General features: G+C 47.7%; 1 protein-coding gene across 1 annotated transcript in view; it reads left to right on the top strand.

The window, feature by feature from the left end:
- MGAT4B (alpha-1,3-mannosyl-glycoprotein 4-beta-N-acetylglucosaminyltransferase B) overlaps nt 1–27195 on the top strand; it is a 1476931-nt gene that overhangs the window by 1305704 nt on the left and 144032 nt on the right. The window contains exon 13 of the mRNA XM_069199505.1: nt 26675–26762. Coding sequence (XP_069055606.1) covers nt 26675–26762 — 88 coding nt within the window. The remainder of the gene's footprint in view (nt 1–26674; nt 26763–27195) is intronic.

The following is a 27195-nucleotide window of genomic DNA, read 5'->3' as shown; positions in this document are numbered from 1 at the left end:
CACAATTAGTTAGAAGGTGCTCCCTCATAATCAAATTGTACAGCCCCTCAAAGGTACTTACCCTGTTGCCCTGTATCCAGCCCTCCAGTGCTTTTACTGAAATGTCCACAAAGTCCACCCAGGACTGAGTGCTTGTCTTTTGGGTGTCCCTAAACTTAAGCCTATACTGCTCTGGGGTTAGACCAAACTTTTTAGTCAAGCAACTCTTCATACTGGGGTATGAGTCTGCATCCTCCCCACTCATGGTTAGGAGCCTATCCCTCCCAGAGTTGGGAACTAACTCCCAAAGGAGTGAACCCCAGTACTGAGGCTTGACTTTCCTCATCTGGAGGGCCCTCTCAAAGGCCCCCAGCCACTTATCTATGTCATCCCCCTCTACATAGGCAGGAACCACCCCTTTGGGTAATCTGGGGGCAAAACCCCCACCCAGGGACACCTCAGTTTCTTTCTCGCTGCTTCCATCTTTTTTTTCTTTGCTTGCCCACTTTTTCTTTTCTAGGGCAAGCTTATCTGCTTCCAAAGCTATGTAGGCTAGCTGGGCTTCCAGCTCTCTTTCTCTGATGGATGGGTTCTCTCCTCCTGAAAGGACCCCCTTCCTACCACTAGCTTTAGGTCTGCCCCTAGTGACTGTATCCACTGAGGACCGTTCTTCCTCTTCCTCACTTAGGCTCGGATGCCTTCCCTCCCCTGAGTGGTTAGAGTTAGCATCTTCCTCTTTTTCTTCCCCCTCTGGAGCTTCCTCTGTCTCTACCTCTTGGGCCTCAGCCCATGCTGTCAGGGATTTAATCAGGATTTGCTTCCTGAGATCAGTGGTTGCAGGCAACCCTCTCTCAATACACAACCCCCTAAGCTGGACTACTGTCAGTGTGGGTAGGCTAGCCAGATCAAGCTCCATGGTTCCCTTGTTTTGTGTCAACAAAAACTTTTTGCAAAAATTGGTAACAAGAATGTAGAAAAATTAAAAAAATTCAATAATTGAAATTAATCCAAATTAATTAAAAAAAAATTAAAATTAAAAATTAAAAACAATTTTTGCACTAGGACAATTTAAAGGATTTTTAATTTGTTTTATCTAAAACTGTAACGTGATATTGAACACAAGTACAGGATCCCGTCGCTGCTTCCAATTATGTTGGAAAATTGGTTATTGATAGGGCAGGTAGGTACCTACACCTAGCAACAAGCCACAAACCTCCACATAAGTACAGTTAGGTCTCAGTAAATTAATCCCAGCTCTACCCTTGGTAGCTTGGCATCGAGCGTCAAGGCTTAACTTAGGAGACAAAGTGTAAAGCATTCAAATATCACAATACAGTAATTAAATAAAACACAGGAAACAGTTTAAAAATCCAAAACCAATTTATAAAAATAGCTTATATTTTTATCTTTAAAATGACACAAAAACGATTAAAATCGGTTCAGGGGAACCGGAGGTATGAATTTTTAAAGTATTATTATTTTCTAGCGCTTAGAAACAAAAAAGCGCCAATCGGGTCATCTGGTTGCACCAGGACCGGGGCAAAGTCAAACTTTCAGGCCGACCGCGATGGAGCCCTGCTCGGCTACAAGTCGCGGGAGGCCTCGGTTAAAAAGTTACCTTCTGACTTAGTCTCTTTTTTGATGTTTTTCTTCCCCGGGACGAACCTGCCAGTTGGATCCGACCTCCTGGAGCCCTTGTCCGGATACGCGAAGTCGGTTTCCTCTGTGGTGATTTTTACCTTCGGACTTAGTCGTTTTTTCGAGATGAAAATCCTTCGACCGGGGTAAACCTGGATCTTGATCCGACGTCCGTGGAGCCCTTCTCGGATACGATGGCTGGAAGGTCCCGGTCAACTTTTTACGTTCGGACTTAGTCTCTTTTTTGGATGTTTTTCTTTACCGGGACGAACCACGAAGTCAGGCCGGGTCGCGGTTGAGGCAAGCCGGCTAGAATTTCCGCGTCGGGTCGGTCACTTTATGGAGCTTTTTTTCAAAAATTCTCCAATCTTTTCCAAACTTCTGGGGCTTCACCCAGATGTTCTTTTAAGGTTCTTTTGGGGTCCACAGCTCACCCCAAGGGTCCAGAAGTTCTGTGATGGTCCTTGGGAAGTGCGGACTTCAACTCCCAGAATACACCTGGCGCAAACTCCTTTTTGGCCACTGGACAGTGGTCAGCTGGTCACTTTTTCAGGAGTTGGTGCAGGGGACTCTGGATAGCAATTTTTCACCTGTAGCAAACAGGGAGTCCCTCCTTGAACCAGTGGAAGCCAGGCAAAGTCCTTCTTGTGGTGAAGCCCAAGTGTGCAGCTGGTGCAGTCTTTCTGAGTGCAGGGTCCAGGTGCAGGCCAGGGGTCCAGCAGGGCAGTCCTTCTTCTTCTTGTAGTTCCTTCTTCTTGAAATTTGGTGGGGATCTGAGGCGTGGGTGCAGGTCTGCCAGTTTTATCCTTGCTCCTGGGTGAAAAGCAGGGGGGCCCTGGTTCTCCAATCAGGGACAGGGTCGTCCCCCTGTGATGACCACTTCCTGGGAAGTGTGGCAAAAATCCATCCCAGAAGGCAACAGTCTCTAAAAATCCAAAATGGATGAATCTGATTTTTGGAGGAGAGATCTGGCTGAGCCCACCCACTGGTGTGGCTAAAAATCATAAACACACCCCTCTCCTGCCCTCTCCTAATCTAATCAAGGGGGCACCTAGCTGTCTGGGGTTGCAGGATGTGGGGGTGTTGCTGGGTGCTCCAGATGTCCTTCTCTGCCTTTGAAGACCAGTTTGGCAGCCCTCCCCCTTCCTGCCTCACCATCTGCTGAGGGGAGATTCTCTCCCCCAAGCACATTCCTTTGTGTGAAGCCAGGCCACTTCACACCTCATTAAAGTAGCCTGGCAGAAGCTGCTGCAGGCTGGCCAATCAGAGCACAGCAGCAAAAACAATGCAGAGCTGAAATTGGCAACTTTTTAGGTAAAGTCTAAACTTTTTACCTGCACTAGTTATATTAAATCCAACAACTGGAAGTTGTGGGATTTATTATAACAATCAATTTGATACCAAATTCTTGGTATGTAACATTTAAGGAGACTTTAAAATTTAAAATAAAGTCTGCCCATTCTAGCCTATGAAGGCCATTTACTTCAATGAGGGAAAAACGAATTTGGCTGTTTTTACCTCACCAGGGCTTATAAATCTATTTTTATAAAGTCCCTGCTTATAGTTACATGGCACCCAGCCCTAGGGGCACATAGGGCACACCTTAGGGGTGACTTATATGTAAAAATAAGGTAGTTTAAGACTTTGGAAGTACCTTTAATTCCAAAGTCGAATTTGGATATAACTTTAATTTAAAAGCAGCCAGCAAGGCAGGCTTGCTTTTAAAATGACACTGGGCACCTCAGCAATGCACCTAGGTGTGCACCACCTATGCTGTGGTCCCTAAACCTACATGCCCTACCATATACTAGGGACTTATAGGTAGGTTAACTTAGCCAATTATAATTAGCCTAATTTGCATATCCATTTTACACAGAGCACTGGCCCTGGGACTGGTAAGCAGTACCCAGGGCACAGCCAAGAGTCAGTAACCACCAGTACCTATCCAGAAAGAGTGGGGGTGATCAGGCAAAAAAAAGGACTTTCCTACAAACACACACTCAAAGACTTACTCCAGCCCAATAGGTTTTTATATTGAAAAATATATTTTCTTTTAAGACCCACAGGTTCAAGATTTACAAGTAATACTTTAAATGTAAGGTACTTCACTTAGATAATTTAGGAACTTTGAATAAAAGCAATATGACATACAGTCTTTGTAAAAATGGCAATAAGCTATTTTCAAAGTGAACACAGTGCAAAAATCAACAGTTCCTGGGGGAGGTAAGTAAAGGTTAGTTTTGAAGGTAAGTAAAACACTTACAAGTCTCAAGTTTGGGGCATAGGTAGCCCACCATTGGGGGTTCAAGGCAACCCCAAAGTTACCACACCAGCACCTCCGGGCCGGTCAGGTGCTAGGTCAAGGAGGTGCCCAAAACACATAGGTGCCTATGGGGAACAGGGGTGCTCCGGTTCCAGTCTGCCAGCAGGTAAGTACTTGCGTCCTCAGGGGGCAGACCAAGGGGTTTTTGTAGAGCACTGGGGGTACACAAGAAGGCACAGAAAATACACCCTCAGCGGCACAGGGGCGGCCGGGCGCAGTGTGCAAACAGGCGTCGGGTTTTAGATTGAAAACAATGAAGATACCCCTGAATTTAGGGGGGTGTTTAGGTCTGTGAGGGCAGTAGCCAATGGCTGCTGTCCTTAAGGGTGGTTACACCCTCTTTGTGCCTCCTCCCTGAGGGGAGGGGGGCACATCCCTAATCCTATGGCAGGAATCCTCCAAACTCAAGATGGAGGATTTCTCAAGGCAGGGGTCACCTCAGCTCAGGACACCTTAGGGGCTGTCCTGACTGGTGGGTGACTCCTCCTTGTTTTTCTCATTATCTCCTCCAGCCTTGCCACCAAAAGTGGGGGCAGTGGCCAGAGGGGCGGGCATCTCCACTAGCTGGGATGCCCTGGGGGGCTCCAACAAAGGGGGTGAGCCTTTAAGGCTCACCGCCAGGTGTTAGTTCCTCCAGGGGGAGGTGAGAAGCACCTCCACCCAGTACAGGCTTTGTTCCTGGCCACAGAGTGACAAAGGCACTCTCCCCATGTAGCCAGCAACATGTCTGGTGTGTGGCAGGCTGGCAGGGACTGGTCAGCCTACACTAGAAGTCGGGTATGTTTTCAGGGGGCATCTCTAAGATGCCCTCTGGGTGTATTTTACAATAAATTGCACACTGGCATCAGTGTGCATTTATTGTGCTGAGAACTTTGATACCAAACTTCCCAGTTTTCAGTGTAGCCATTATGGAACTGTGGAGCTTGTGTTTGACAAACTCCCAGACCATATACTCTTATGGCTACCCTGCACTTACAATGTCTAAGGTTTTGTTTAGACACTGTAGGGGCATAGAGCTCATGCACATATGCCCTCACCTGTGGTATAGTGCACCCTGCCTTAGGGCTTTAAGGCCTGCTAGAGGGGTGACTTGGCTATGCCACAGGCAGTGTGAGGTGGGCATGGCACTCTGAGATAGTCATTTTCTCCCCACCAGCACACACAAGCTGTGAGGCAGTGTGCATGTGCTGAGTGAGGGGTCCCTAGGGTGGCATAAGACATGCTGCAGCCCTTAGAGACCGTCAGGGCCCTTGGTACCAGGGGTACTAGTTACAAGGGCTTACCTGAGTGCCAGGGTTGTGCCAGTTGTGGAGACAAAGGTACAGTTTAGGGAAAGAAAACTGGTGCTGAGGCCTAGTTAGCAGGGTCCCAGCACACTTTAAAATCATAACTTAGCATCAGCAAAGGCAAAAAGTTAGGAGGTAACCATGCCAAGGAGGCATTTCCTTACACAGACGTATTCTCATGGTGATACTGTTGATCCTTGGGATCTGTATGATCCAGATTCTATACCTGCTAATAAGCCGTACTTATCTCCTTCCAAACCTTCCCCACCAGAAGACACTACTGCATGCACACAGATCATTTCCAGGGCAGCAGCGTACCATGGCTTATGCACAGTGAGCCTTTGGAAGAGGATTTTGTTTTTAATAACTTATCCTACGCACACTCATGTTTCCACTGCCTCCCAATGCTACCTGGCATGATAAAACATGCAGATGAGATATTCAGTGAGCCAGTTAAAGCTAGGGTTTTAACACCACGCATTGATAAGCAATATAAGCCTGCACCTACAGACCCTGCTTACATTACCCACCATGTACCTCCAGACTCAGTGGTTATGGGTGCTGCTAGAAAAAGGGATGCCCCTGACAAAGAGAGTAGGTAATTCAATGCTGCTGGCAAGAGGGTAGCTACACAAGGAGCTAACCAATGGTGAATTGCAAACTCACAAGCCTTGCTAGCAAGGTATGGTAGAGCCCACTAGGACGAAATGCAGGAGCTATTACGACACCTGCCAAAAGAGCACCAAAACAAAACTTCAACAAATTGTTGTGGAGGGTCAGGCCATAAGTAATAACCAAATACGGTCTGTCCTTGATGCTGCAGATACAGCAGCTAGAAGCGTGAATACTTCTGTCACCATAAGCAGACATGCATGGCTACGTTCCTCTGGATTCAAGCCAGAAATACAGCAGGCAGTACTGATTATGCCTTTCGATAAAAAGCACCTGTTTGGTCCTCAGGTTGACACCACAATAGAAAAACTCAGGACGGACTCAGACAGTGCTAAAGCAATGGGAGCCTTATATACAGCACCTTACAAAGGCTTCTTTCGTAGGCAGCAATTTAGAGGAGGATTCAAGCCACAATCTACAGAGGCTTCTGCATCCCAGTCTAAACAAGGGCAACAACAGCAGTACCAGAGAGGGGGATTTAGAGGATCTTCTAGAGGCCAACATTTTAGAGCCAGAGGCAAATTCCAGTCCTCCAAACAAGTCACTACCCCATCAAAACAGTGACTTACTAAGCACACCACAACCCCACACATCTCCTGTGGGGGGCAGACTGCAGCAGTTCCACTCCCAATGGCAAAGTATCACCACAGATCAATTATCTGCAGTGGTTATTGCCTAGAATTGATTTCTACCCCTCCAAACATTCCTCCACGTTATCACAGGTTGTACCCAGAACACAATATTCTATTACAAGAAGTAGTACAACCGCTACTACTAATAGAGGCAATTGAATTAGTCACAAAATCTCAACAAGAAACAGGGGTATACTCACTATATTTCCTAATTTCCAAAGAGGATGGTACTCTCAAACCCATTCTAGATGTCAGACCACTAAATCTATATATCCTGTCAGAACACTTTTACATGGTAACTCTGCAGGACGTCATTCCACTACTACAGAATAAGATTACATGACTACATTAGACCTCAAAGATGCGCATTTCTATATACCCATCCATCCAGCTCACATAAAATACCTAAGGTTTGTGATAGCAGGAAAACATTACCAATTCAAAGTTCTGCCATTCGGCATATCAACAGCTCCAAGAGTATTCACAAAATGTCTAGCACTAGTAGTAGCTTACCTAAGCAGACAACACATACATGTCTTTCCTTGTCTAGACGATTGGCTAATAAAATCAAGCAATTTTATACAATGTCAACAACATACACAATACAAACCCTACATGCATTAGGGTTCACTCTCAACTACCAAAAATCCCATCTTCAACCAGCACAGGTGCAACCTTACCCAGGTACTATTCTCAATACGCAAAATGTCATAGCCTGTCCAAATACACAAAGGATACAAGCTTTCCAAAATCTCATACCACAAATGCAGCCAAATAACAATACACTGTAAGATTTATCATGAAACTATTGTGAATGATGGCATCATGCATAGCAATAGTACTGCATGCTAGACTAAATATGAGAAAACTACAACAATGCCTCTCACAGCAACTGCCTCAAGCACAGGGTCAGTTGCAAGATCTAGTGTTTTTAGACCGCCAAACACACAGGTCCCTTCAATGGTGGAATCTCAGCAATTTAATGAAGGGCGGTCATTACAATACCCTGTGCCTCAGACCACAATAAGAACAGATGCATCAATGATAGGTTGGGGAGCTCATCTCAACAACCTTACCATTTAAGGGGAATGGGCTTCAAAACAGCTAAATTATCACATAAACCATTTAGAATGATTAGATGTGTTCCTTGCCGTAAAAGTGTTTCAGCCACTTCTCAAACACAAGACTGTCTTGATAAAAACAGACAATATGACGACCACGTATTACCTAAAGAAACAAGGCGGGACACATTCATCTCAACTGTCCCTTCTAGCCGAAATAATATGGAAATGGGCAATTCACAATCACATTCATCTACTAGCAGAATACATCCCAGGAATACACAATCAGCTAGCAGATCTCCAAAGCAGAACACACCAACAGATACACAAATGGGAAATTCATTCTCAGGTACTTCATCAGTACTTTCAAAAGTGGGGGACACCAGAAATGGACCTATTCGCAACAAGCAAAAAATGCTAAATGCCAAAACTTTGCATCCAGACACCCACACCCTCTGTCCAAGGGCAATGCTCTATGGATCAACTGGTCAGGGTTATTTGCTTACGCTTTTCCCCCTCTCCCACTACTTCCATTTCTGGTCAACAAACTGCGTCAGACCTCTCTCACCATGATACTCATAGCCACAACGTGGGCACAACAGCATTGGTACACAACACTCCTAGACCTGTCAGTAGTACCTCACTACAAACCTCCAAACAGACTGGATTTGTTAACACAAAAAACAAAGGACAAATCAGACATCCAAATCCCAGTGCTCTCAACATAGCGATTTGGCTCCTGAAGTCATAGAATTTGGTTACTTGCAACTTCCATTAGAATGCATGGAAGTTCTCAAACAAGCACGCAAGCCTACAACTAGACAATGCTATGCTAATAAATGGAAACGATTTGTTTATTACTGACAATATAAAAATACTGACCCACTTACAGCATCAATACAAGATATTGTATGCTACCTACTTAATTTACAGAAGTCAAATTTTGCTTTCTCATTTATTAAGTCATCTTGCTGCCATATCAGCATATTTGCAGACTATACAACATACCTCTCTCTTTAGAGTTCCAGTTATCAAAGCCTTCATGGAAGGACTAAAATGTATTATTCCACCTAGAACACCACCAGTTCCTGCTTGGAATCTCAATATTGTACTCGCAAGACTAATGGCCCCACCTTTTGAACCCATTCATTCCTGTGAGATTCAATTTCTAACCTGGAAAGCTGCTTTCCTAGTAGCGATTACTTCATATATCTATATATACACCCCCCCCCCCCCCCCCCCACACCCCCTACTCACCTAGAATTTTCCCACAGGCGTCAGACTGGATCCGGAGATTTTTTCTTCGAGCAATACCCTTGCACGTCGGTAGGTGGTATTAGTCGACTCCGCAGGCGTCGTAGTCGCCGTGATGACATCGGGAGTAGTACATAGATGCCACCCTCGCGCAGTGACGTCAGTTCTTTTCTTTCGGCGCCACGCGCTGATCCGAGAGAGAGCTACCCTCGGACATTTTTTGGCCGAATTCAACCGTTTTGTCGACTTTTTTGGTGCGAACTTGGTGTGTCCAGGATGTCCCTGAGGACCGGTTTCAAGGACTGTCACCGCATGATGTCAGTGACAGACCCTCATCTTGTCTGTCTGTGGTGCCTCGAGCGCGACCACGACCCAAAGTCGTGCTCCGAGTGCCGGGCGATGCATCCGAAGGCTTTGAGGGAGCGGTCCCTAAAGCTGATGGCGGCCCGGCACTCGACTGCGCGTAATTCCCGATCTCGCTCGAGAGGAAGGTCTAGAGATCGGTCGCGGAGCCACCACCACTCGTCGTCATCGAAATCGTCGGGTCACGGTAAGAAAAAGAAGTCGTCGAAGAAGTTCCATCGCTCTCTGACTTCACCCCGTCGCTCAGCCGACGCGACGCGGGACGAGCGTCAACGAAGTAGGCCTCCGTCCCTATGCCTGGGTCGGCTGTTCGCTTCCCCGAGTATCCTGGAGCCGGAGCGACCCCTGCCCAACTCAGAGTTTTACGAGGCCGTGCGCCTCATCTTTGGTCATGCTGACCCCGATACAGCGCCTTTGGGCCCAAGGGGCTTGGCGCCTTCGGCCTCGGCAACCGAGGTCACCTCCGGATCCGTGCAGGTCACACAGTCGAGACCTTCCCCGGCACCGGGTCGTTTAGCGACGCTCTCGACTTCGGTAGGGCCCACCATCGATGTCGACCCCATTCTCATCCCTGACGACTCGGAGTCAGAGCGGCGTCGGCGGGCCCTATTCACCCGAGGTCGTATTCTGACCCATTTTCCTATGGGTATGAATATGGGGAGGAATTGGAGGGGTCCCTGGACCCTTATGAATACAAGGAAGACCCTACTATGGACTGGGCACAGGACTTGGGCGAAGCCAGTGGTCTTGATACTTCTTCTGACTCTGGCATGCTGTCTCCTCCTATCGTGGCTACGGCGGAGGGAGCTACCTATGGTATGGTGGTTAGTAGGGCGGCTGAGGTCCTTGTCCTTCAGCTACCTTCTGTTGAGGTCCAGTCTAACCTCCTGACGGAGGTGCTTCAGCCTACGGCTTCTACTTCCTAACCCCTTCTTCCATTTAATGAAGCCCTCACTGACATCCTTTTAGGTACGTGGTCCAAACCCAACACAGGGGCTCCTGTGAACAGGACTATCGCTCGCCGCCATCGGCCTGCGCCGAACGACCCGAAGTTCCTGTCCCAACATCCTACGCCTGAGAGTCTTGTTATCCAGGTGTCCCCTTCTTCTGGCGCGTTCCCTTCTGCACCCCCGGATAGGGATCCAAAAGGCTGGAACATTCTGGTAAGAAGTTGTTTTCTTCCTCCAGCCTTGCGCTGCGGTCCGTGAACACTGCATGCCTTTTGGGCCGTTATTCCCACTCCCTGTGGGATATGGTTGTGCAAGTCCTGCCGCAGATACCGGAGGAGGCCCGTGCTATCGTCTCCCAAGCAGTCAGAGACTGGAGAGACGCGGCTAAGTTCACCATCCGTTGTGGGCTGGATACGACCGACTCTCTGGGCAGATCGGTTGCTACGACAGTGGCCTTGAGGCGCCATGCCTGGTTACGTACTTCTGGTTTTTCAGGGGATGTCCACCAGTCACTAATGGACATGCCCATTGATGGCACCCGTCTCTTCGGAGACAAAGCGGACTCGGCCTTGGAGAGGTTCAAGGAGTCCAGGGTTATGGCTTGGTCCCTTGGCCTTTCTGCCGCCACACGCCCCCCACAGTCCACTTTTCGTCCCTCTCGTGGCCATGGAAGGGGTGCCCTGTTGCATCCTCAACCCAGCCACCCGGCCATGCACGCTGGACAGCCTATGCGTGGCTGGGGGGCGCGGAATCCCACGTGGTCGTGGGACAGGGAACCAGAGGTCTGTCCAGTCCACCCCTGCCCCCACAGCAGCCTCCAAACCTTCCTAGTCTTTCCCCTCACTCCTGCCCAGTAGGAGGCAGAATCCGCCATCATCTTCCCCACTGGGAACATATCACCACAGATGGGTGGGTTTTGCAAATAATTCGGAAGGGCTACTCCCTCCCTTTCGAATCCGCACCACCACACATGCCACATCCTTCCATCCCCTTTCGGAGGATCATTTGGTGCTTCTCCGCCAGGAAGTCGCGGCTCTCTTGGCCAAGGGAGCTATAGAAAGGGTCCCTGTGCCAGAAGTAGGTTGTGGTTGTTATTCCTGCTACTTTTTGATACCAAAGAAGGACAAAGGCTTGCGCCCTATCCTAGATCATCAGGACCTGAACTACTTCCTCAAGAAGGAGAAGTTCAAAATGCTCACCCTGGCTCAGGTTCTGTCTGCCTTAGACCCAGAAGACTGGATGGTAGCGTTGGACTTGCAGGACGCTTATTTCCCGATCCCCATCCTGCCTGCCCACAGACGTTACCTACGATTCATAGTAGGTCACAAGCACTTTCAGTTTACCATGCTCCCTTTCGGCCTTACCAGTGCCCCTCTGGTGTTCACGAAAGTGATGGAAGTGGTTGCAGCTCATCTGTCCAGGTTAGAGGTCTCGGTCTTCCCCTACCTAGACGACTGGCTGTTGAAGGCGCCTTCGCCCAAGACAGTGGTCTCACACCTCCAGACTACGGCGAACCTCCTGCACCAGCTGGGGTTCACTATCAACGTGCCGAAGTCACACCTGACTCCCTCTCAGACGCTCCCTTTCATCGGGGCTGTTCTGGACACAGTGCGGTTTCGGGCTTATTCTCCCCAAAAGTGAGTCCAAGACATTCAGGCTATGATTCCGATCTTTCAGCCTTGGTCTTGGGTTTCGGTGAGACAGACTCTGAGGCTGCTGGGCCTCTTGGCCTCCTGCATCCTGTTATCAACACATGCCAGATGTCATATGCGGGCTCTGCAGTGGGACTTGAAGCTCCAGTGGGCGCAGCATCAGGGGAATCTCTCGGACATGGTCCAGATCTCGGGGGGACTGCGAAAGACCTGCAGTGGTGGCTTTCGAATCCCAATTGGGTCAATGGCAGATCCCTCTCACTTCCCCAACCAGATCTCTCAGTAGTGACAGATGCATCGCTTCTGGGTTGGGGCGGTCACATGGGAGAAGCGGAGATCAGAGGCCCCTGGTCTCCGGCGGAGTCGGGACTCCACATAAACATGCTGGAGCTCCGAGCGATCAGACTTGCGTTGAAAGCATTCCTTCCCTCTCTCAAAGGGAAAGTGGTGCAGGTGTTCACGGACAACACTACCGCCATGTGGTACTCCAACAAACAAGCCGGGGTAGGGTCCTGGACCCTATGTCAGGAGGCACTACGCCTCTGGACAAGGCTGGAACATAAAGGCATTACCCTGATGGTTCAACATCTGGCGGGCTCTCTCAACGCCAGAGCAGACGAACTCAGCTGCCGATGCACTGTCAATCACGAATCGCATCTCCATCCAGAGGTGGCGCAAGGTCTCTTTCTCAAGTGGGGAGAGCCTTGGTTAGATCTGTTCGCCTCCGCAGAGAATGCGCAATGTCAGCTATATTGTGTGTTGGAGTTTCCAAGGCGGCACTCGCTCTGAGACGCTTTTCGTCTCGAGTGGAACTTCGGCCTCCTTGACGCCTTCCCACCTATCCCTCTTCTGCCCAGAGTTCTCAAGAAGATCAAGAGCGACCGGGCCCTAGTTATCTTGGTGGCTCCGGACTGGGCTCGAAGAGTGTGGTATCCCGAGCTACTGACCATTTCCATCGATCCTCCTCTCAGACTGCCTCTTCGGGCGGATCTTCTGTCGCAGCAGCTGGGGGCGATCCTCCACCCAAACCTGTCCAACCTCCGCCTTCATGCATGGAGATTGAGCGGCAACAGTTGACGGCATTTGCCCTTCCACCCGAAGTCTGCAATGTTATCTTGGCTGCCAGGCGTCCCTCGACTAAAACTGTATACTCCTGTCGTTGGAATACATTTGTGGCATGGTGCACCAACAAATCTGTTGACCCCCCTATCTGCCCCTCTTTCAGAGGTTCTTCTATTCATTCTTTCCTTAGCCCAGCAGGGCTCTGCATTGGGCACCCTTAAGGGGTATCTGTCTGCCATTTCTGCCTTTCTTAGGCTTCCTGATCAGCCCTCACTCTTTAAATCTCCTCTTGTGAGTAGGTTCTTAAAGGGGCTCACCCACTTATTTCCTCTCACTCCCTTCATCATGCCTCAGTGGGATCTTAATCTTGTGCTTGATGTGCACTCCCTTTGAGCCTATGCATAATTGTCCCTTACGGCTCCTCACATTCAAAACTGTCTTTCTTATCGCCATCACCTCTGCTCGCAGGGTGAGTGAGCTTCAGGCCCTTTCTTCTGAGCCTCCGTACTTGTCCGTACACCCCGACAAAGTGGTGTTACGCACTAGAGCTTCCTTCCTTCCTAAGGTGGTTATACCGTTTCATGTAGGCCAGTCCATCACTTTGTCTACCTTCTACGCACCCCCACATCCTTCCCATGCAGAGGAGAGACTCCACCGTCTTTACCCAAAAAGAGCGTTGCCGTTCTATCTAAATCGTACTAAAGACTTCCGGGGGGACGATCAACTCTTTGTTGGCTATGTGGGTGCGAAGAAAGGGAAGGTGGTGCAGAAATGTACCATCTCTCGATGGGTGCTTCTTTGCATCAAAATGTGCTATGCTTTGGCGAAAAAGCAACCTCCTGAAGGCTTGCGGGCTCATTCTACCAGGGCCACTGTTGCATCAATTGCGTTAGCACGCGGAGTTCCTGTCCTGGATATCTGTCAGGCAGCTACGTGGGCATCCCTACGCACGTTTGCTAAACATTACTGCCTGGACAGTCCGGTCCGTCGGGATGGCTACTTTGGTCGTTCGGTCCTGCAGGACTTTCTAGTATGATCTTGGTTTGCAGCCCACCACCGAGAATGGCATTGCTTGGGTATCTATTCTAAGGTAAGGAATCTGCAACTAGAAGTCTCTATCAGATGTACAAGTTATTTACCTTCAGTAACAAAATATCTGGTAGAGACATATTCTAGTTGCAGATTCCTTACCGCCCACCCATCCTCCCCGATTGCGAACTGATTTCTAGGGACAGGGATTCCCCCTTTCAGGTCCTTAGCTATGGCGCACCAATATCAGTGTTCTTAGCGGCTCAGCGCTCTGGCGTGGAAAGTCGTTAAAAGAAACTGATGTCACTGCGCGAGGGCAGCGTCTATGTACTACTCCCAACGTCATCACGGCGACTACGACGCCTGTTAAGTCAACCGACGCCACCTACCGACGCGCAAGGATATTGCTCAAAGAAAATATTTCCGGATCCAGTCTGACGCCTGTGGGAAAATTCTAACATAAAGAATCTGCAACTAGAATACGTCTCTACCAGATATTTCGTTACCAAAGGTAAGTAACTTGTACTTTTTGACTTGCCTATATCTTTGGCATTTTATGACGAATCATCACAAAACTTTCCAAAAAAGTGCTCTCTAGAATCTTGTTGTGCATGGAATGTTTCGAGATGATCAATCAAGCGGGGGCCGAGAACAAGTGGGGTGTCAAATAAAAAAAAAGTATATTTCCTGTGTTAATTCCCTTAGACTGTTGAGACACACCTACAGTCTGAACCGCTGAACGGAATTAAACCAAATTTGGCAGGAAACTAGATCTTGGTACGCAGACTGTGCTATTATCATTTGGTGTAAATCCTTTAGGTAGTTTAGGAGAAATTAAAGGAAAACCAAATTTGTGGATCTAGGGTCGTGACAAATTCACGTATACTGCCGATCTCGTGCAGAGGTCTAATTGGCTGCCAGCACTTCAACAAAGAAGTGTTGGTAGCCATTTTGACTTGGCAAAAAAAAGAAAAGAGAGCAAGGTACCGTTACCCTGCCCCCCCTTGGTCCATGGGTAGCCTATGACGCCCCCCACACAGGGCTAAAAAGCATTTAAAAACAAAAACAAATTGTGGCAAAAATCACGACTATCGTGATTTTCACCACTTTTTTCAAATGTTTTTTTTTTTTTTTTTTAAAGCAAGCACAGTCTATCCTGCTTACTTTTCATTTTGCGCCTGGGTGGGCCAGGTCCCGGGACCATTACCAAAATATAGGCCAAGGGCACAGGGGCCCATTTCCTGGGGCTTATCAAAGCCCCCGGGACCACCACCTCCCTTGGGGCATGGCAAATTATATATGCTGGTGTGCCCTCTGCCTGTCCACGCCCTGGGGACCATCACCTCCCTGGGGCAAAAGATCTTAAATGAATTCTGGGGGCCCACGCTGCAGTCCCGGGACCACCTCTCTGGGGCAATCAGTACAATGTATAGGAGCAGACAGCTGCCACCAAGCAAAAGCAAACATAACTCCATTTTCAGCAAGCAGGAGCAGTTAAACAGCTCCCGCTTGTTGAAAGCAGAGTTTTCATCTTTTTCCTGCACGCAAATATACGTACAGGGAAAGAGATTAAAACATTGTTCCCCTCAAGCAAGAGACGCAGGAGACGGCGTGAACCGCGGGGGCCTTAAGGCTCCCCCGACCGTCCAACAAAGAGAACCACATTATTTTTAAAGTGGAGCTGCACTTTGAAAATTATCTGATGACGATGCTCGAAGAACAATCACATTGGCAAAGTTACAGACACACAACATCACTGGAGACGTTTTCTTGCTGTCCTTTACGCAGCTGTAGTGTAGGAGATGCACTATAAATTTACCCAACGAGGTAGCACTTACTAATTAGCCAGTAGAAAACTCTCCAGCTGCATAGACATGTTACGCAAAGCGGTGGTCTCTTCTTTGATAAATACTCAGGGCAGGATTCATTCTAGCCCAATTCTCATCTCACAGAAATTCAACCTCAACGGGAACCACTTACAGATATAAAAATGCTAGTGTCCATGTTGAATCTCCACTGCTGTAAAGTACTAATCATCCTATGTTTGTGCGCATGGCTAAGTCAAAGCAAGTGTGTTTTCTCTGCATTTCCACATTGAAAACCTTTCCACAATTGGCACAACCCTGGCACCCAGGTAAGTCCCTTGTAACTGGTACCCCTGGTACCAAGAGCCCTGATGCCAGGGAAGGTCTCTAAGGGCTTCAGCATGTCTTATGGACCCTTCACCCAGCACAGACACACTCCTTGCCAGCTTGTGTGTGCTGGTGGGGAGAAAATGACTAAGTCGACATGGCACTCCCCTCGGGGTGCCATGCCAACTTCATACTGCCTATGGCATAGGTAAGTCACCCCTCTAGCAGGCCTCACAGCCCTAAGGCATGGTGCACTATACCACAGGTGAGGGCATCGGTGCATGAGCACTATGCCCCTACAGTGTCTAAGCAAAACCTTAGACATTGTAAGTGCAGGGTAGCCATAAGAGTATATGGTCTGGGAGTCTGTCATACACGAACTCCACAGCACCATAATGGCTACACTGAAAACTGGGAAGTTTGGTATCAAACTTCTCAGCACAATAAATGCACACTGATGCCAGTGTACATTTTATTGTGAAATACACCCAGAGGGCATCTTAGAGATGCCCCCTGAAAACATACCCGACTTCCAGTGTGGGCTGACTAGTTTTTGCCAGCCTGCCACACACCAGACATGTTGCTGGCCACATGGGGAGAGTGCCTTTGTCACTCTGTGGCCAGTAACAAAGCATGTACTGGGTGGAGGTGCTTCACACCTCCCCCTGCAGGAACTGTAACACCTGGCGGTGAGCCTCAAAGGCTCACCCCCTTTTCTACAGCGCCACAGGGCATCCCAGCTAGTGGAGATGCCCACCCCTCCGGCCACTACCTCCACTTTTGTCGGCAAGGATGGAGGAGATAGTGAGAAAAACAAGGAGGAGTCACTGGACAGTCAAGACAACCCCTGAGATGTCCTGAGCTGAGGTGACTCTGACTTTTAGAAATCCTCCATCTTGCAGATGGAGGATCCCCCCAATAGGATTAGGGATGTGACCCCCTCCCCACCGGGAGGAGGCACAAAGAGGGTGTAGCACCCTCAGGGCTAGTAGCCATTGGCTACTAACCTCCCATACCTAAACACCCCCCTAAATGGAGTATTTAGGGGCCCCCAGAACCTAGGAAGATAGATTCCTGCAACCTGAAGACGAAGAAAGACTGCTGACCTGAAGCCCTGCAGAGAAGTCGGAGACACCAACTGCTTTGGCCCCAGCCCTACCCGCCTGTCTCCCCACTTCAAGAAAAACTGCAACAGCGCCACGTCCCCCAGGGTCCAGTGACCTCTGAAGCCTCAGAGGACTACCCTGCATCTAAAAGGACCAAGAAACTCCCGAGGACAGCAGCCCTATTCCACAGAAACTGCAACTTTGCAACAAAGAAGCAACTTTTAAAGACCACACGTTTCCCGTCGGACGCGTGAGACTTTCCACTCTGCACCCGACGCCCCCGGCTCGACCTGCGGAAAACTAACTCTACAGGGACGACTCCCTGGAGACTGCGAGACCGTGAGTAGCCAGAGTTGATCCCCCTGAGCCCCCACAGCGACTCCTGCAGAGGGAATCCAGAGGCTCCCCCTGACCGCGACTGCCTGCTTCAAGGACCCCGACGCCTGGAAAACACACTGCAACCGCAGCCCCCAGGACCAAAGGAACCGAACTCCAGTGCAGGAGCAACCCCCAGGGGGGCTCTCTTCCTAGCCCAGGTGGTGGCTACCCCGAGGAAACTCCCCCCCCCCCCCCCCCCCCCTTGCCTGCCTGCATCGCTGAAGAGACCTCGGGCCTCCCCATTGAATCCTATTGCAAACCTGATGCCTGTTTGCACTCTGCACCCGGCCGCCCCATGCCGCTGAGGGTGTACTTTCTGTGACTGCTTGTGTCCCCCCCGGTGCCCTACAAAACCCCCCTGGTCTGCCCTCCAAAGTCGCGGGTACTTACCTGCTGGCAGACTGGAACCGGGGCACCCCTATTTTCATTGAAGCCTATGTTTTTTGGGCACCTCTTTGACCTCTGCACCTCACCGGCCCTGAGCTGCTGGTGTGGTAACTTTGAAGTTGCCTTGAACCCCCAACGGTGGGCTACCTTGGACCCAACTTTGAACCCTGTAAGTGCCTTACTTACCTGTGAACTTAACAAATACTTACCTCTCCCAGGAACTGTTGATTTTTGCACTGTCGATTTTTAAAATAGCTTATTGCCATTTTCTCCAAAACTGTACATGCTATTGTGATGATTCAAAGTTCCTAAGATACCTGAGTGAAATACGTTTCATTTAAAGTATTGTTTGTAACTGTGGTTCTTAAAATAAACTAAGGAAAGATATTTTTCTATATAAAAACCTATTGGCCTGGAATTGTCTTCGAGTGTGTGTTCCTTATTTAATGCCTGTGTGTGTACAATAAATGCTTAACACTACCCTCGGATAAGCCTACTGCTCGACCACACTACCACAAAATAGAGCATTAGAATGATCTCTTTTTGCCACTATCTTACCTCTAAGGGGAACCCTTGGACTCTGTGCACACTATTTCTTACTTTGAAATAGTATATACAGAGCCAACTTCCTACATTGGTGGATCAGCGGTGGGGTACAATACTTTGCATTTGCTGGACTACTCAGCCAATATCTGATCACACAACTAAATTCCCAAAATTGTCATTAGAAACTGATTTTTGAAATTTGAGCTATTTTGCTAAATTTTTAAAAGTCCTGCTAGGGCCTGGAGTTAGTCCCTGTTAGCATTTCATTTAGAGTTTAAAAGTTTTGTAAAAGTTTGGATTAAGTTCTAGAGATAGTTTTAGATTCTTAAAAAGTATTCCAACTTTTAGAGAAATAATGTCTGCTGCAGAAGAGATGGTGGTGGAGCTCAGCCTCACCCCTTACCTGCATCTTAGGATGTCAGAGGTAAGGACTCTCTGCAAAATCAAAAAGATAAAAACTGTTTCAAACCCTACCAAAGTACAGCTCCAGGAGCTCTTGGCAGAGTTTGCTAAAAACAACCCCTCTGATGATGTCAACACAGAGGGGGAAACTAGTGATGTGGAGGAATTCCCACTTCCAGTCCTAGTTAGGGGGACCAGGATTTCTCCAGCCCTGTCTCCACAAGTGATAGTCAGAGATGTTGCTTCTCTCAAAGGAGAGTCCAACAGCTCTGCAAGGATTGAGGGCAGCCTCAATGAAGATTACCTCCTGTTAGCCAGGATGGCCAAAAGATTCGCTTTGGACAGACCGCTCCTAGCCATAGAAACCAAAAGACAAGAGATGGGCTTAGCTCCCATCAATGGTGGCAGCAATTTAAATAGGGTCAGAGATACTCCTGACATGCTAAAAATCCCCAAAGGGATTGTAACTAAATATGAAGATGGTGATGACATCACCAAATGGTTCACAGCTTTTGAGAGGGCTTGTGCAACCAGAAAAGTAAACAAATCTTACTGGGGTGCTGTCCTTTGGGAAATGTTCACTGGAAAGTGTAGGGATAGACTCCTCACACTCTCTGGAAAAGATGCAGAATCCTATGAACTCATGAAGGCGACCCTGATTGAGGGCTTTGGATTCTCAACTGAGGAGTACAGGATTAGGTTCAGGGGGGCTCAAAAATCCTCAAGCCAGACCTGGGTTGATTTTGTTGACTTCTCAGTCAAAAGACTGGATGGTTGGATAAATGTCAGTGGTGTAAATTATTATGATGGGCTGTACAATCTGTTTATGAAAGAACACCTTTTAAGTAATTGTTTCAATGATAAGCTGCATCAGCATCTGGTAGACCTAGGTCCAATTTCTCCCCAAGAATTGGGAAAGAAGGCGGACCATTGGGTCAAGACTAGGGTGACCAAGACTTCCACAGGGGGTGACCAAAAGAAAGGGGTAACAAAGACTCCCCAGGGGAAGAGTGTTAAGACATCCAAGGGTAACAGTAAAGAGTCTTCTATAGGGCCCCAAAATCCTGCTCAGGAGGGAGGGTCCAACGCCTCTTCACAATCCAATTCTGTAATCAGCAGGGACACCAAACTGGAGACAAGGCCTGTCCCAAGAAAGTTTCCACTTCAAGCTCTACTCCAGTTAGCACTGGAATAGCCAGTCTCCAGGTGGGATCAACAGTGTGCCCAGAGCAAATCAGGGTTCACACTGAAGCTACATTAGTTTCTGAGGGTGGGGTGGACTTAGCCACACTGGCTGCCTGGCCACCTAATATGCACAAATACAGGCAGCAACTCTTAAATAATGGGACTAGTGTAGAAGGCCTGAGGGATACAGGTGCCAGTGTCACAATGGTGAGAACAAACTGGTTTCCCCACCACAATACCTGACAGGACAAACTTATCCAGTCACCAACGCTGACAATCAGACTAAAGTACATCCCATGGCTATGGTAACTTTAGAATGGGGAGGGGTCACTGGCCTGAAACAGGTGGTAGTCTCCTCAAATATCCCAGTAGACCGTTTGCTTGGAAATGACCTGGAGTCCTCAGCATGGGCTGAGGTAGAACTCAAAACCCATGCGGCCATGCTGGGTATCCCTGAACTGGTGTGTGTCAAGACAAGGGCATAGTGCAGAGCTCAGGGTGAAAAAGAGGTGTTGGATCCTGGAATAACGGCCCAACCCTCCAAGAGAAAAGGAAAGAAGACTGGGGAACCAGCTTCAACACAACAAAAGGAAAAGAACCTCTCTTCCCAGGAAGACGTTCTACCCTCTGAGGGAACTGAGCCCATGGAGTTGGAACCTTATCAGGTTGAACTCTTAGGCCCAGGGTGACCCTCAAGGGAACAGTTGTGTAAGGGACAAGAAACCTGTCCCTCTCTTGAAGGACTCAGGCAGCAAGCTGCTGAGGAACCCAAAGGAAAAATCACTAAACACATAGGGTCTATTGGGAAGATGGACTCCTCTACACTGAGGCAAGAGATCCCACACCTTGTGCCACTAGGAGAGTGGTAGTGCCTCAGGAGGTTAGGGAGTTCATTTTGACCTTAGCCCATAATATTCCACTTGCTGGGCATTTGGGACAAACCAAGACTTGGGAGAGGTTAGTTAACCATTTCTATTGGCCCAACATGTCCCAGAAAGTAAAGGAGTTTTGTGTCTCCTGTGCCACCTGTCAAGCAAGTGGTAAGACAGGTGGCCATCCAAAGGCCCCCCTAATTCCTCTTCCAGTGGTGGAGGTCCCCTTTGAAAGAGTGAGTGTGGACATAGTGGGTCCACTTGAGCCTCCCACAGCCTCAGGGAACCAGTACATACAAGTAATATTGGATCATGCTTCTAGATACCCTGAAGCAATTCCCCTTAGGTCCACTACTGCCCCTGCAGTAGCCAAAGCACTCATTAATATCTTTACCAGAGTGGGATTTCCTAAGGAGGTGGTGTCTGACAGAGGTACCAACTTCATGTCCGCATACCTGAAGCACATGTGGAATGAGTGTGGGGTGACTTAAAAATTCACCACACCATAACATCAAAAAAACAATGGTCTTGTGGAAAGATTTAACAAGACATTGAAGGGCATGATCATGGGGCTCCCTGAAAAGCTCAAAAGGAGATGGGATGTCCTCTTACCATATCTGCTTTTCGCCTACAGAGAGGTGCCTCAGAAGGGAGTAGGGTTTTCCCCCTTTGAACTTCTGTTTGGCCATCCTGTAAGGGGACCAGTAGCTCTTGTAAAAGAAGGCTGGGAGAGACCTCTTCATGAGCCTGAACAAGATATAGTAGACTATGTACTAGGCCTACGTTCCAGGATGGCAGAGTACATGGAAAAGGCAAGTAAAAACCTTGAGGCCAGCCAACAACTCCAGAAGATGTGGTATGACCAAAAGGCTGCTATGGTTGAGTTTCAGCCAGGGCAGAAAGTCTGGGTTCTGGAGCCCGTGGCTCCCAGGGCACTTCAGGACAGATGGAGTGGCCCTTACCCAGTGCTAGAGAGAAAGAGTCAGGTCACCTACCTGGTAGACCTAGGCAGTAGCAGGACACCCAAAAGGGTGATCCATGTTAACCGCCTCAAACTCTTTCATGACAGGGCAGATGTAAACATGTTAATGGTTACAGATGAGGACCAGGAAGCTGAGAGTGAATCTCTCCCTGATCTCCTCTCCACAACCCTAAAGATGGCTCAGTAGATGGAGTGATCTATTCAGACACCCTCTCTGGCCAACAGCAAGCTGACTGTAGGAAGGTCTTACAACAGTTTGCTGAACTGTTTTCCCTAACCCCTGGTCAGACACACCTGTGTACCCATGATGTGGACACAGGAGACTGCATGCCTGTCAAAAACAAAATTTTTAGAGAGTCTGACCAAGTTAAGGAAAGCATCAAAGTGGAAGTCCACAAGATGCTGGAATTGGGAGTCATTGAGCACTCTGACAGCCCCTGGGCTAGCCCAGTGGTCTTAGTCCCCAAACCTCACAGAAAAGATGGCAAGAGAGAGATGAGGTTTTGTGTGGACTACAGAGGACTTAATTCTGTCACCAAGACAGATGCCCATCCCATTCCAAGGGCAGATGAGTTAATTGACAAACTAGGTGCTGCCAGATACTTGAGTACCTTTGACTTGACATCAGGGTACTGGCAAATCAAAATGGCACCAGGAGCAAAAGAAAAGACAGCATTCTTCACACGTGATGGGCATTATCAGTTTACTGTAATTCCCTTTTGCTTAAAGAATGCCCCTGCCACCTTCCAAAGGTTGGTGAATCAAGTCCTTGCTGGCTTGGAGTCCTTTAGTGCAGCTTATCTTGATGATATTGCCATCTTTAGCTCCAGCTGGCAGGATCACCTGGTCCACCTGAAGAAGGTTTTGCAGGCCCTGCAAGCAGCAGGCCTCTCTATCAAGGTATCCAAATGTCAGATAGGGCAGGGAACTGTGGTTTACTTGGGACACCTTGTAGGTGGAGGCCAAGTTCAGCCACTCCAACCCAAGATCCAGACTATTCTGGACTCAGTAGCTCCAAAAACCCAGACTCAAGTCAGGGCATTCCTTGGCTTGACTGGCTACTACAGGAGGTTTGTGAAGGGATATGGCTCCATAGTGACACCCCTCACAGAACTTACCTCCAAGAAAATGCCCAAGAAGGTAAACTGGACTGTAGAATGCCAACAGGCCTTTGACACCATGAAACACGCTATGAGCACAGCACCTGTTCTAAAAGCTCCAGGTTACTCCAAGCAGTTCATTGTGCAGACTGATGCCTCTGAACATGGGATAGGGGCAGTTTTGTCCCAAACAAATGATGATGGCCTTGACCAGCCTGTAGCTTTCATTAGCAGGAGGTTACTCCCCAGGGAGCAGCTTTGGAGTGCCATTGAGAGGGAGGCCTTTGCTGTGGTTTGGTTCCTGAAGAAGTTGAGACCATACCTCTTTGGTACTCACTTTGTAGTTCAAACTGACCACAGACCTCTCAGATGGCTAATGCAAATGAAAGGTGAAAATCCAAAACTGTTGAGGTGGTCCATCTCCCTACAGGGAATGGACTTTATAGTGGAACACAGACCTGGGACTGCCCATGCCAATTCAGATGGCCTTTCCAGGTTCTTCCACTTAGAAAATGAAGACTTTCTTGGGAAAGGTTAGTCTCATCCTCTTTCGTTTGGGGGGGGGGGGTGTTGTGTAAGGAAATGCCTCCTTGGCATGGTTACTGTAGGAAGTTGGCTCTGTATGTACTATTTCAAAGTAAGAAATAGCATGCACAGAGTCCAAGGGTTCCCCTTAGAGGTAAGATAGTGTCAAAAAGAGGTAATTCTAATTCTCTGTTTTGTGGTAGTGTGGTCGAGCAGTAGGCTTATTAGAGGGTAGTGTTAAGCATTTGTTGTACACACACAGGCAATAAATGAGGAAAACACACTCAAAGACAATTCCAGGCCAATAGGTTTTTATATAGAAAAATATCTTTCCTTGGTTTATTTTAAGAACCACTGGTTCAAGATTGACAAACTATACTTTAAATGAAAGGTATTTCACTCAGGTATCTTAGGAACTTTCAATCATCACAAAAGCATGTACAGTTTTGGCAAAAATGGCAATAAGCTATTTTAAAATTAGACAGTGCAACATTCAACAGTTCCTGGGGGAGGTAATTATTTGTTAGTTTCACAGGTAAGTAAAGCACTTACAGGGTTCAAAGTTGGGTCCAAGGTAGCTCACCTTTGGGGGTTCAGGGTAACCCCAAAGTTACCACACCAGCAGCTCAGGGCCGGTCAGGTGCAGAGGTCAAAGTGGTGCCCAAAACGCATAGGCTTCAATGGAGATAGGGGTTCCCTGGTTCTAGTCTGCCAGCAGGTAAGTACCCGCGACTTCGGAGGGCAGACCAGAGGGGTTTTGTAGGGCACCGGGGGGGGGACACAAGTCAGCACTAAAAGTACACCCTCAGCGGCACGGGGCGGCCGGGTGCAGAGTGCAAACAGGCGTCGGGTTTGCAGTAGGTTTCAATGGGAGACCCAGGGGTCTCTTCAGCGATGCAGGCAAGGGGTGGGGGAGGTGGTTGGGGGGGGGGGCTCCTCGGGGTAGCCACCACCTGGGCTAGGGAGAGGGCTACCTGGGGTCTGCGGGTGCAGTGTGTTTCCCAGGCGTCGGGTTCTTTGAAGCAGGCAGTCGCGGTCAGGGGGAGCCTCTGTATTCCCACTGCAGGCGTTGCTGTGGGGGCTCAGGGGGGGGGGGGGTTAACTCTGGCTACTCACGGGCTTGCAGTCGCCTGGGAGTCCTCCCTGTAGTGTTGGTTTTCGGCAGGTCGAGCCGGGGGCATCGGGTGCAGAGTGTAAAGTCTCACGCTACGGGCGGGAAACGTGTGGTCTTTAAAAGTTGCTTCTTTGTTGCAAAGTTGCAGTTTCTCTGGAACAGGGCTGCTGTCCTTGGGAGTTCTTGGTCCTTTTAGATGCAGGGTAGTCCTTTGAGGCTTCAGAGGTCGCTGGACCCTAGGGGACGCGTCGCTGTTGCAGTTTTTCTTGAAGTGGGGAGACAGGCCGTCAGGGCTGGGGCCAACGCAGTTGGTGTCTCCGTCTTCTCTGCAGGGCTTCAGGTCAGCAGTCCTTCTTCGTCTTCAGGTTGCAGGAATCTGTCTTGCTTGGTTCTGGGGACCCCTAAATACTCAATTTAGGGGTGTGTTTAGGTCTGGGAGCGTATGATAATAAGATCTTACTTTATGTTAAAGAAACACTAGAAATTCACTGAAAAAAACAAGGGGTAAAGTGATGTTACAGCAATAATATTTTACTTTGCAGTAAACCTCAGAAAAACTAATTGGAAAAATTGCAAAAACTAAATGTAAGTGACGTTATAGTTAGGTGAAAATGACAGTTAAAACTTAACATTTTAAACTTTAAACACTAATTCAAGTTTACTTAGCTAACTGGAAGTTGTGTCCCACCTTGCTCTGCTTATGACCTCACAGATTGCATCACTCATGACATGTTCAATTACATCATTGATTACATCACTGATAATATCTCAAATGACAGCAAAGATGACAATACTGGGGATGGTAGGGGGGGCATAGGTTCGAGTTTGCTCATCAAATGTCAGTGATTTGTAGTTTAAAATGTTACATTTTAACTGACACTTTCAGCTAACTATAACCTCACTTTAACCTTTGTGTTTTCAGTGAATAAATGGACATGTGTGTAACAGGTACCTTCACATTGACTGTTAGGTTTTTTGGCTCTTTCCCATTGTTCGAGCCCTCTATCTGACTTTTTGTCATAAATCAACTCAAACCTGAATTGCTTCTATTTCAGACATCACTGCAAAGCACTGTATTAAATCATTCATAGAAGCAGTTTAATTTGTGCCAACGATATCCACAGTTTAAGAACGACTACAAATCTACAGCCCCAAGAGTAATCAGCAAAGTTATCTACCTTTATACTTTCCAGTCATAGGAATGTTCACTGAATTGATGAATTGCCCTACTTTCCCTGTAAAACAATAGTACTGAGCTGAAGATAGACAACATTAAAATACTTATGTTTTCCTCAACAAAGCCACAAGATGAACTGGGGGGGGCAATTGCCAAATCTGTACCATTTAGGACAGCAGGTTCAGCCTGGCCCTTTGCAATCCAGGTTTTCACTACGGAATGATGATCTTTTTACTTGCAGAGAATGTTTATATTTTATTGGGTAAAGCTGCTCGCAGTTTTAAGACATTAAAGTTTCAGTTGTCTTATGAGCACATGCATTCTTACGGCACTCATTGTTTTTGACTTTCTGCTCACATTACCATATTTTCTATTTTTTATTATTTCCTTATTCATGTTTTGCAATAAGTTACAGTATACTCCCATATCACATCCAGTGTGACATTTTAAGTTTAAATGTAACTAATAATGACTACTCATCTGTTTTCTATTTTTAAATCATCCTTTTGTATTTCCCTCTGTTGAATTCATCTGTTTCTTTCTTCTCTGTCTCTGGGGGTGGTCTCAGTTTGTTATTCTTCCTTAATTTTCAGGTAAGGCAAAGGATGGCAGTAGTCTTGAAGCTTTTGCACTAAATGGAGCCACATTAACACAGTGACCAAAAATTGCATTTTCATGAACATAACATGAATATTCAAAATGGAAAAACTATTACCTGAAGTGTACAGTTTTTGCCCTAGTAGACAGAACACATCTAAAGCTGTGCCATAAATTGGGGTCTGGTAGAAATACTATTGTGCTGTTTTACAGCACCACCTACTTCCACTTACAGTGAGTGGTCTAAAAATATTTTGGTTGCTTTCACAGAGCCTCCAGTCTGATAAAGAAGCTCTGCAGGAAGGACGTTCAACACCCCCCAAATACCGGCGAACCTCTGATGGTTACATACAGATAGGTATGTCTAGCTGTGTTAAGAGCCTTTTACAGTAGATGTGAAACAGCAAAAAAGTGAGATTCATCAACTCCTTGACTGGCAATCGAGTCAGATCAGTGTTTTTGACTTCAGAAGAGGTCATCAATATCTTTTAATCAGTGCTGCTAGCTCTGAATGGAGGGAATTTAAGGCAGTTGTGTTTTCTCTATTCCAGATAAGTTATTCCATGATTTATAGATAATGCATCAGGCTTTTCTCTTCGTTACCACATGTAGCTTAGCCATGTCTAGATGTTGACTGAGTGGACTTGGAAAGGCATCACAAAAACTACATTATCACTTAAGAGATTTGGGGGGCCCAGTTAGGCATCATCAGATTACTTTTGTCAAAATGAGTCTGGTTACCGTAAATCTCATACTATGTCGGAGAATGGTAAATTAGGCAGATGCAGAAT

The sequence above is a fragment of the Pleurodeles waltl genome, chromosome 7 (assembly GCF_031143425.1).
Source record: "Pleurodeles waltl isolate 20211129_DDA chromosome 7, aPleWal1.hap1.20221129, whole genome shotgun sequence".
Lineage (NCBI taxonomy): Eukaryota > Metazoa > Chordata > Amphibia > Caudata > Salamandridae > Pleurodeles > Pleurodeles waltl.
This window is presented reverse-complemented; position numbering and strand designations above follow the sequence as displayed.